The sequence below is a fragment of the Gadus chalcogrammus genome, chromosome 9 (genome assembly GCF_026213295.1).
Source record: "Gadus chalcogrammus isolate NIFS_2021 chromosome 9, NIFS_Gcha_1.0, whole genome shotgun sequence".
Taxonomy (NCBI): domain Eukaryota; kingdom Metazoa; phylum Chordata; class Actinopteri; order Gadiformes; family Gadidae; genus Gadus; species Gadus chalcogrammus.
The window spans coordinates 5,785,209-5,797,268 of NC_079420.1; the positions used below are offsets into that span (position 1 = coordinate 5,785,209).

At 43.3% G+C, this 12,060-nt stretch overlaps 1 protein-coding gene across 2 annotated transcripts in view; it reads right to left on the reverse strand.

Annotated features, from left to right (window-relative positions):
- mon2 (MON2 homolog, regulator of endosome-to-Golgi trafficking) overlaps positions 1 to 11,792 on the reverse strand; it is a 47,320-nt gene extending 35,528 nt beyond the window's left edge. For both annotated transcript variants that reach the window (XM_056598269.1, XM_056598268.1), the window contains exons 1-3: positions 11,334 to 11,792; positions 4,215 to 4,278; positions 2,785 to 2,912 (exon numbers count right to left, since the gene is read on the reverse strand). In XM_056598269.1, coding sequence (XP_056454244.1) covers positions 2,785 to 2,912; positions 4,215 to 4,278; positions 11,334 to 11,441 — 300 coding nt within the window. In that variant the 5' untranslated portion in view covers positions 11,442 to 11,792. The remainder of the gene's footprint in view (positions 1 to 2,784; positions 2,913 to 4,214; positions 4,279 to 11,333) is intronic.
- Positions 11,793 to 12,060: the final 268 nt, after the last annotated feature.

A 12,060-nucleotide genomic window follows, 5' to 3' on the forward strand; every position in this document is an offset into this window, starting at 1 on the left:
TTCATACATATAGTGGATGAGGGGTCACGCGCGCGCACACGCACACGCACGCACACGCACGCGCGCACACGCACGCACACACACGCGCACACGCACACACACACACACACACACACACTATGTGAGGCGCTTTGGATGTCTTAAAAAGGGCTGCATGAACGGGGAAAATGTTGCATTGGATTCGTTGTATATATGTTGTTTACAGGAAGATAAAACAATGACATTCTTAAATAAAGCAACTGTGCATGAAAAGTCCTCTAATGGGACACAACCGTTGTGGTATGAAAAACCTACACATACAAAATATATCATTTTCAGAGATTTTAGGCTTCAGTGATGTCCTCCTTCTAGAGGATTAATAACGTGCGCCCTGTACTTCTACCGAGACGAGCCATGACATCAAGGCACAACCACAGCCAATCCCAGGCACACACTATCCCTCCCAGTGGCACAGCATCAACACCTCCACAATACAGGGTGGGGGTGGCAAGAGACAGGTACCTACACAGTGTTCTTATGAAGTCACTGCAGTCTTGATTCGTATCCCTGCAGTCTGGAGGGCGTTTGTCTGTAGCGGGTTGTCTTTTCCTGCTACTTATCCAAAGCCCGTTGGAGCAGTCAGAAAACTTTTCCACTTTGGAGCCACCATGCATCACCCCGGCTTCCACACCCCCACGCTTCACCGGTTTGTCGTTTAAGTTGAATTATTCACCGTCAGACGCAGTGCCCGCGACGAATCAGCCATCTGTACTAATCTCCATATTAAATGAAGATCATCAGTCGATGAATGCATCCGAGAAAACAAAATCATAAAATATACTTTATGAACCATATGGCACATGGGTTATGGGGGGGGGGGGCAGAAGAGTTTGGTGGTTCAGGGGATTTCGACTCGCACCCCAGTGTCTGCCCATAGGCCTCCAGGAGCAAGGTGCCATGCCCCTACTATCGTATTAACTACATCTTTCCGAATCAATACAAGACTTGTTGGGTAAAAGTGTCTGCCAACGACTGCATTGTCCATCCTAGTGGTAGTTGTCCATGCTGTGGCGACGTAAGGAGATAACATACGTCAGCGCGGTTACAGCTCGGAGCCTACCGCCCTGCAGATCCTTCATCACAGAGCCCTACAGAGCCGCTCGGTATCATACCGTCGCATCTTGGGTGACCTTGGGTGTTTTGAAAGGCGCCTCTAAATTAAATGTATTATTATTATTATTATTATTATCTTCTGCTCCGTTAACCCAATGAAACCAACTCCTCTGGGGCTTTGGTTGTTTTTTAAGACGAGAGACGAGAGAATAAATGGCTGTGTCGTCCTCATGACAAACTATCAGACTGAACCCCCCTCAGGCAGGACCGCATGCGAATCGATCACGGTCAGATGGGACCCGGGTCTATCCGGTATGCCTGGGGATTCTGGGTAACGCCTCGACCGATGACTGCAAGGCCATGCCTTCCTGCTGTCAAAAACAGCCATCTGAATGCTTTTCGTTGTGTTATCTTGTGTATGGATGCACCCCCCCGAAGCCTTTCTTGCTATCTCACTGACTAGTCAGGTACAAAGGCTTGAGGTGCTGGCCTGTTGTGGGTCGGTCAAAGTCAGGGTGGAACATGACTTTTTGCTTAACATCAATCATGGATTGTAAACAACCATACTGCACACGAAAAGGAGGTCTTATAGGCGTTCCTAGGAGGGCGCACATTGGAAAAGAGAGTGGATCACGACAAACCAGCGTTGTTTTTGTATTTTGCATGCAGCTAAGTGCTACATAAATCTTTTGGTTTTTGCAATGGACCTTGTATTTGACATATTTGGAATCATTTTACAAGCCTTGCTGAAGAATCTTGTTGATGATGGATGTTCATTGGTTGTGTGCAACCAAGTCCTCTGACGCTTCCCTCCCCGCCCTGGCCGGAACATCTGCAGCTGGTTACGAGACCCTCTACCGCAGAGAGGCAGTGCACTACGTTATAGTAGGGTTTCGGTTGTGTTAGCACATCATAAAACGTTCATTTTGGTTGTAATCCAAAACACAGAGCCTCAAAGACTAACGCTTTGGAAAATAAGCATCTGCAAGATGACTAAAGTGTCATTCGAAAATGTAAATGTCTGTTTAAGCTTTATCCAAGTCGGCTAGCTATCGAAGGGCGGACTGCAGGGAGAAAAAGTAAGTGTTCAGCCCTTTCAACTGGAGTCATCCTGTTTTGAAAACGTCATATTAGCCCAAAGCGAATAAGGCCTTGAAACCCACAGCACAGGGCCAGCTCAGTGAGCACAGAATAAAGACCCATAAGTCCTCGGCTGAGCATTAACACAGCACAACCCTGCCGTTTCTACGGAGACAACAACTCTCAGAGAGTTACTGGGCTCACTTAATCAGCCGTTGAAGTGGGGAAAGGTCACACGTTGATTCCCATAATTGGTGTATGACCAGACACAAAAACCCTCAAATCCTTCAAATTAGCCAGCTATTAAATGTGTTGTTATTATTTTTATCCACACCCTACAAGGGCCAGTAGGAGGAGAGCGCTGAGAAAACACATCAGTGTCTGCAGCCCTTGAGAAGCCAACAGAAAAAGAAGACTGAAAAGCAGGGTTTTCTTTAAAGGCTTTAAGCCACAACACACTAGATAAGATTAACATATTTAGTTCTAAAATCGCGTCAGACAGGATATGAACAGGGCATATTGGCAGGGCCAACTCCCTGGGGGTTGCAGAAGAGCCAGGGTCGGGAGCTCGCTGTGGTTCTGCGTGGACGTTGTGCTGGTTTGGGGACCCACCTCGGAGACCACCTCGTGGGTCATCAGCCTCTGGATTGCGGCCAGGCACAGCTGGGTGATCTTGGGCTCCTTGGTGCCACACCCCATGAGGAAGGGCTGCACCACCTCCGAGCTGTTCTCCTTCAGAGCTGCAGCGGGAAACACACGCGCATAGACACACGCACACACACAAACACACACGCACACACATGGACGCATAGACACACACACACAAACACATGCATACAAACGCGCACATACGGACAAATATACACACACACACACACACACGCACACAAATAAGCATAGACAAACATATCCATGCATAATCACAAGCATACACAACAGACACACTCCCACGAAGACAAATGGAAGCACACACACACAAACGCAAACAAAAAACACACAGATACACATACAGACACACAGATAGGTGCATACACACAAACACAGACACACACACACACACACACACACAAATGTCAGCGTCAGATTGATAAGGGTAAGCCGAAGCATCCGTATTCCCATTTTCAACACGACTTCAGCATACAGTCTGAAATGCTGCTTGCGCAACAATTTTGAAGCTCTATCCTTGGACCACATGTCAGCATAGAAGAAATCTCCCTGCTGTATAGGGGCATAGCGAGTGGCGGTGGATATGGTAGTTTTATAAAGGACACTGTGAAGCTGCTCCCTCTCTCTAGACCTTTAGAGAGCTATAGCACCATGTCTAGTTTATTTAGCAGTCCTCTGATGTCTCCTGATGTCTCCATAGCACTAAGCACATTCAATTGGCTCCGTCTAATACGGATCCTATACAAGATGTGTAAAGCCGTCACGAGTTCGAAATGTCAATAAAACACATCCTCTGCAGTGTTGGTGAATTATTTTCAATGCATGTTGTAATAAAGGGTGGTTACTTTTATTACAACATCGCTTTTGGTGTGAACGTTTAACCTTTACAGGTTAATAAAGTAAATACTTGGTCCCAGATACTAGGTACTAGTAGCTATTCATTGAGCATTCGATAGGTTAAGAAAAAAATCTAGGACCCTGCAGAATCATTGTATTGAAATATATCTGTACAATTCTTTATAGTCCTTTTCTTTAGATTTCAAGTGCAAATTAAACTTGGTGTGAGAAAGACAGCGAACACCAGAGACTGAGGGAGGAATAGAGAGCAGAAGAGAGAGAGAGGGCAGGATAGAGAGAGACTTGACCGTGAGAAGCGGTATTCATTTAATCTCTCTCCACAAACCACAGGGATGTTTTTCCACACACCCGGACAAGCACACACTCGTGTACACACACTCGTGTACACACACACACACACACACACACACACACACACACACACACACACACACACACACACACACACACACACACACACACACACACACACACACACACACACACACACACACACACACACACACACACACACTTACCTGCGAGAACTTCTGTATTCCTTGCAGCGATCGTCTTTATCTTCACAATGCCCGACTCTGCGGCCTGAAGGATACAGAAACATAAAGAGGAGCCGTTCATTAGCTTGTCCAATTTTAGCTTCGGCTAAGTGCTAGCAACGGGGTGGGGGGGGGAATCAGGGGGCTAGTATCATAATTAGCATCAGGGGGCTAGTATCAGGAGGCGAGTATCATAACTAGCATCAGGCCTAGCATCATGGGAATAGTATCAGGCCTAGAATAAGGTGGCTTGTATCATAACTAGCATCAGGCCTAGCATCAGGAGGCTACTATCAGGGGGCTAGTATCAGTATCATTTAGTATCATTTTGACAGATTTTGATTTCGTACTGCTGACCACCAGCCATTTCTGCTTCCTGTAAATGACTTCCCTTTTTGCAAAATTATCTTTAGTCTTTCTTTGTAGTAATTTGCTAGGAAACAGCAGCAGAAGCTTGGTTATCTCCTCATTTCCTCATTACCTCATGCCGGTATATATGAAGGCACTAGCCAGTAAGCTAGTTAGTGTTCTAACCCAGCCTTGAGCATGGGCTATGTGTGCCTTCCCCCAGTGGGGTGTCTGGCTGGCTGCAGAGCAAAGCTGAGGAATAGATGGTGATAGAAATGTCAAGAGAAACCGTGCAGAGAGAGCAAGAGTATGAGAGAGCAAGACACAGAGAGAGACAGAGAGACACAAAAACACAGACGGACAAACGGACAGACGGACAGAGAGAGAAAGCCAAGGAATGACAATGATCAAAAGCATCAGACAGAGAAAGAGAAAGTGAAAATAGAGAACAACAGAGAGCGAAGTCATTGTCAACATGGACTTGTTTTAATCTTTACAACCACTGCAGGGAATGTCAAACGATGCTTTGTTTCACATATCCATCCACCTTCCTTCCAAATCTACACCTCCCCTCCCTCTCTCTCGTCTCTGCCCATCAGCACACCTCTCCCGCTCCACCAATCACATCTTTTCACCTCCATGAGCAGTGCTCACATCCTCCTTTGGCCTGCAACACTAGACCACGAAGAACGCAAGTGTGACTCCCTGGTGTCGATCTCTGTGAGAAACTCACCATTCTTAACAACCACAAACTTGGATGCATCAACATCTAAAAGAGAATGAATCACTGCGAATAGAACAAGCGTTTTCATTTTGAAGCTACATTCAGAAGCATGGAGCTCGAACAAAAGTCTTCTCTGGCAAGATGTCACTATTTTGTTACTTCTTCAAGTATATCTTGCTTTTGAAATGTTTTTTGCTTCTGATTAGCTAGTCTTTGGATCTTCTTGACCCGCATGGGCACGCAGAATAATACACCACAGTATATTATATAAGGCATGATTTATTAAATAACAGCCTGTTGAACTGTTTTGTTTCTTAGAAGCTTCATCGCAAACTGCATATTACCTCTCCTAACATCTCCAATTCCTGTCCTTATAATTCCCCAATTCTCGATTCCTCTGCCAGTAATTGCCCAAGGTCTTTCCCTCAGTGTCCCTCGTGAACCCTCTCATCAGTCCTCTTCCTTCTGCCTCAGTTGTCTTAAAGTGATGGACAACAAGATCGAAAAATGTCAAATAACCATAAAATAGCCTAGTATGCGTCCGCTACTCAACCTTCTGAATGTCTTGTCGGGAAAACGTCAAAAAGCTCATTCATATTCATCCCAAAGGCAGCTAATGAACTCGGCAAAGTACAGCAGCTGCAAAAGCCACTGGCCGTTAATCTTAACAGCCAGGGGGGAAAACAGACCTGAATCTGAGCCATTGTTACCAAGCAACTAACTTCATTCACAGGCCCCAAACTATCAAACGAAGACGATATATTAGATTAGTGGAGGGAGGGGACACAACGGAACAGACATCAATCCATTAATTCTTTCGCTGACGGACCAAGGCAATGAACAAATTAAACCCTGTCTTCAGAGGGAGGTTGAACTCCAGTCACCCTGGCGCTTTTATTGAGGTCAAACATAATACTACCATTGAATTCTGCTGTTTGACATGAGCCCCTCAGCACAGGAACTATATGCACTTCACAGCAGCGGCAAACTTGATTTTGTCGGCCATATGCACCAACCACATAGGTGTTTTGTTTGACCAGCAATAAGGAACAGCCAGGGTGAGGGGGCAAAAATCAGAAGCAAACCACTGGTCACCTAGCAACGGCCGACAGACAGGACTGGTGGACTTAATACAAACTCTGGCCAATGGCCGCACAGTCTTTAAAGTTAATCTTCCATAATGAAAGCCTCAGTCTTTTCATGTGTTCTTCTGAGGAAGCCAACAGGCTTCACATAGCATGGAGACCAAATAATACTCCAGGTTATGCTGAAGTAATAATAAGTTCCTGAACGGCACTCACTATGCAAATGAGTTGGACTCTACTGACAATGTAGCCATTTTGCTGACACTTTCATCAAGTGAGTTACAGTAAATAGATACACATAATTTAGATACACACATTTAGATACACATCAAGCGCTTTGAGTGTGAGAAAAGCGTTATAAAAATTGAATCTATTATTATCATTAAGGAATAGGGTGAGGTTAGGCCTAAAAAAAAAAAAAGTTTGGTTCCTGTTCCGGTTGTCAGTTGAGGTCATGGGTAGGGAATTTATTTTATTTTTTTATTTTATTTTTTCCAGCGGCAGCGAATGATAGGTAGGTTGTTTTCATTTAAAAACGAGAAAATTCGCTCATCCTTGTACAGAATGAAGAGGTGCTGTACCAAAACGTAATTATAGAGGTGCTGTACCAAAACGTAATTACATTTAAAAAAAAAAAACTTTTTTTTTTATTTATTTTTTTATAAAACTCATAAAATAATTTGGGTCGCACATAAATTGACAGGGTCGGTCGGAAACCGGAACCAAACAAAAAAAATGTTTAGGCCTAATGGGTGAGGTTGTGGACATTCAGGGGATCAGGGATTGAATCCAGTTTCTAGTCAAACACTAACGACTACATCATTCTAGCTACTGCATTCGGCAATCACCAACTTACTCAGCATTTTTACATTACATGGCCTTTAATTGAACTAAAGCAATGGCTTTCATGTTGTGTCTGACTAAGTATGAGCTTTGGCGAGACAATGACACCATCACAAACCATGGGGGGGGGGGGGATCCACAGGGAAGCTATTTGCTTTTCATAAGGGTAAAGTACAGCATGGACTAGCCCAGCTTCGGTGACCTGGAGTTCTCTTGGGCCTCCTCTTGACGTCAGCCGACACACTAGGTTCTGTCTATTTCAGTGCTTTTGTGAACTGGTCAGTAGCAAGAACTTTCGCTCGGGTCGACAGAAATGTGTCAGAAAACACATTCACTGCCCGTCCAAGGGTAGCGAAGCCAGGTTTAATACCCAAGGCTGGCTGATACAGTATGAGTCAACACAACCATATTGTAATAGGACACATCTTTAATGTTTGACAAGGTCATTCAAAAATAAAAATGAAATACCGGTAGATAAAATGGTATTCTACCACTATATGTTTAACCATATTGTGTCAATTTGGACAAACTCAAACATAATGATTCGATACCTCAAGCAATTCCCGGTTGATGGCGAGTCATGTTAAAGTCATATTGGTGGTCTTATACTGTGTGTACCAGTCTTAGCTGCTGAGTAAGCACTGCCAAGTCCGCCAATGATGACATCAGCAACGAGTCTCCAACATCTGCTCATTACAACGTCAGCACAGCAACCTCTGTCAGACTCACTTCCTGTCTCCGTACAAAATGCCCACAAAGTAGTTGACACAGCACAGCGTGTCGCATACTTAAATAGCATAACTTAAAAACAATGTATGGGATAAGTTATTCAAGTATATAGAAGGGTGTGGGAAATATCAATATTGATGGTTGAAATCTGTGACAGAAATACTACAACAACAAAGAAAAGCCTATCATATTGTCAGCCCAGGTTCTGAGTTTCTCGTTCATTGGTAAGTCACATTCATTGGTTTGTGTTACTCGTGTAACAATGGGAGTCAGGCGTTGGCAGGCCTTGCAAAGCTACTCTCTAATGCTTGCGCAGTCTGTGGGGTTTCTAGATAAGATCAACCACATTTGTGATAACCTATGCTCGAAAGCAACATAGACAGAAAGGAGAAAAAGTCAAGAGACATAAAGGTAGCTCTCTACCTTTATCAAACAATGGAATGGGTCCTTTCCCTAAACACTCTAAATAAAGTGTACAATACTATTTTTGAGTTGTGCGTGTTAGTTTCTGCCCTTTTAAAGTTGTCACAAAGAAAGTATTGGTTGGAAAAAAGTACATAACATTCAGAAATTCAATATTGAAAACCCAAATTATCAAAGCATTTAAGAGCTTTAATATTTTACCTACACCACTGAGGCTTTGACTTGATTTGAGGAGATTATTTTCCCATCTTTTCTGGGGATACTGAGCCGTCAATAACGAAATGTATGTATTCCATCAGCAGTCAGTGTCCCCATAAACACTGCACTGAAAAAATGACTCTAAAAAGACAGAAATTACTCAAACATTATTCTCTGGGAAGAATCATCATGACATTACTTGGTGCTATCTGGTTATTCATATAGTGTAGGCTATGCAGTGCATGTATTTAAACATACATATCAAGTTCCATGAGAAGTGACAACACAAATTAGTACATTTTCCAGCAGCCAGTTTGCCCTGTTAGACTTCAATTAGTCGCCCCTGGACATGAATTACCATAGCTGGGTTTGAACTCGTTTTAAAGTGCGGTCCTAAAATGCAACCGAGTTCAACAAAAACTCCAACTGAATCTTAGGTTAGTTGTAATGCATTCATTGTATTTACACTTGAGATAAATATTTATAGTTTAATTTTATCACACACATATATTGGTAGATGTTATTTTCTTTACCATGACATGTTTTCGACACATATACTTCCAACCTTCTGACGAAGAGGGAAGTATATCCGTCGAAACATGTCAAGGTAAAGAAAATAAAAGTTACCAATATATGTGTCTGTGATAAAACGAAAACTATAAATATGAATCTTAGGTTGTCGAAACCATAAAGGCCTCAATTGACATGGAGTCTCCAAACAAAGACATCCTGTGAAGGACCTAGGTCCAGGCCGTGGTGTGGCTACCGTTTCTTGAGTGAAACGCCCTCCTTAAAGCCCCACAAGGCGTGCTTACATATCCGCCATGAGAAGCGACTACTGTGAAAATAAAGGCAGCAAGGTAAATGTCTTCAGTATACAGGTTCCTCTATCGCCAAAGGGGACACACACACACAACTCAACGTATCCATGCAGATAGAAAGGAAATTCTGACCAACGGGTTGGGAACTTTAGTGCCACGAGTAAGCAGGATATATTCTCAATCAGTCAGATTTGTCTATTTCTGGTAAGGTCAGACCCTGGGATTAATCATATCAGACTGTGTGGGCCTCTGATAACAGCCACCAGAGACAACTATTGGATACTGAAGAAACTATCCATCCTTTAACAATGCAGTCCTAGGCTTGTTTGCATGGTACATGGTATCAGCTTTATTTTGACAAAAAAACCTCAGCACTGTAAATATATGCTGTCAATGTTTGGACATACATGCCGCTATTTCACAGAATCAGTGCGCTTTATCAATAGGTTCAAGTTTTAACCTGACTGCCATGCTCTTTGTAAGGACGCAAAAACTACTAAAAGTCAGAATATTATGTCGTTTTCTTCTGAGGAGGTTAAAAGTCCGAAAATATGGCCGATATAATCATGAAAAAAAAATACGCCTGGACGGGGCAGAATGACGTTGGCATATTTCTCATAACAGCTGTAGCCCACAACAATTCAAGCATTATAGAGACTGTCGCCTACACCCTTTTAGGTCAGCCCACCGATTATCCAGCATAGAATATATGAGGACTGGATTTCCAAAATAGCCTCTGGATCCAGCTGAATCGAATTTCTTGGCAACCAACAAGTTATTATGGTACACAATGCCATTGTTTGAGTTATTGTCCATTGTGATACCTCCACCATGGACTCTATTCATGGTGGAGGTATGCTGTCTGTACAGCATGTCAAAAGAGGTTTACAGCTGGATAGCAATTTGAACCCCATCATCAAGTCTGATAAAACACTGATTCATAGATTAAATTACATCACTCGATTGAGCAACAAGGTGTGAATAGTGGTACATAAATCCTGCGATTATATTACAATTGTTTCATAGATGGTATAATAAAGGGCACCATTACTGTAATTGTACAGTCATTTTGTCAAATTACAGCAAAGTCCATACTTTTGAGTCAATTTTAAATGCTGCAGTTTAGTTTCTATGTCACAAGCTGGCTTCAAGCTGTCTAGATTCCTATTTGAGGTTAGACATGATGCACTGTCTTGTTATACAACCACCCAATGTTTATAATACGTGAAATTAAAATCGAAAGGAATTCTGACTGGAATAAAGTAAAGTCAGACAGTGATTGATCTGAAGTAGGCCTACAGCACATAAGAAAAAGGCTGCAAATTGAACATTAGTTTTAAACAAGCCTCATCAGTGAGGCAATAGCAAAAAGGTAAAATGTCCCCGAAGCCAATGATTATTAATATCCTATTCTTGGAATGCACAGGCCAAACAGGTTTGCGTCCTGTTGGGGCTGGATATGTAAGCAACTTGCACAATAGCATTTGTTTCCAGAGATCCAACAATAGTAGGGCATAACAGGAATGCCATTGCTACATATCGCACTGTGACAATCATCAATACCTGTGATGACAAAACATGCATACCTCAAACAAAAGAAGGCTACATGCACTACGATATAAACAGTCAGCAGGACACTTGTATACCACCCTAGTAGGTTCTGGTCTTATCAGGTCACCATCCTGACTAGCCAACACTTTATTATTAAATTCAACTTTAACTTAGATCGTCAACAACAGCGTGCAGTGTTGTAACCGAACACCAAACTAACTGCATGATCCCGCATGATGGACCAACGATAAGACAGGTGTTTCTGATCCAAAACAAGAAGAACACGTCGGCAGTGGGGTGACTGTCACACCTGATGGACGTGGTCAGCGGGACCAATACATTAAAACATGGGACCACTGAAGCTAGCACACCGGCTAACCTCTTTGACTGGGGGGAATTTCTTCTTGCACTCCATGGAAAGGGAGCGCAGGTCCGTCTGCATGTTGTCCAGCAATTTCTTCACCGCTTCGGGACTGCTGGTCGACATCTTGTCGTTTCTTCAGTTAAAAACCAATCCCACACTTCAAACCGCTGGACCACCCTGAGACACAACGAGCTCCACTTGTTCGCCTACTCTGGAGAATAAAATTCGCACAAGCGTCCATTGACACTGAACGCCACTTTTCCTGATGTTGGCGGCAACCCTCGAACATATGTCGGCTTTCTTCACAGGCGGTGGACGAGGGCTTCCTTAAGCACCATTGTTCTTTGAAATATCATTTATCATGCCATTCGCTGTATGAGATATTCGGCCAATTTCAGCTGCGGTGTTCACGCCATCAGCCGTCACCATTGCCAGCTACGCGTCTTTCCCACAATGCTTTGGTCCACAGTGACACGTCATTTGGACTTCCGTAAACAGTAGTCGGTTCAGAATAAGGGAAATGCCGCCATCTACTGGTCAGAATAAGGTCACTGTCTCATACAGTTATTGCATGGTCAAACCCGGATAGCCAGAAGGCAGTTTATGAGCATGTTGGGGAGAGATTAGAGACTCACAAACATTTAGAATAAATCATCCACACGTGGAGTATTGCCTGGTTGAAGCTTGTGAATTCGGTGATGCTGGCCACCATCTCTTACATCTTCCCATCCTTTATCACATC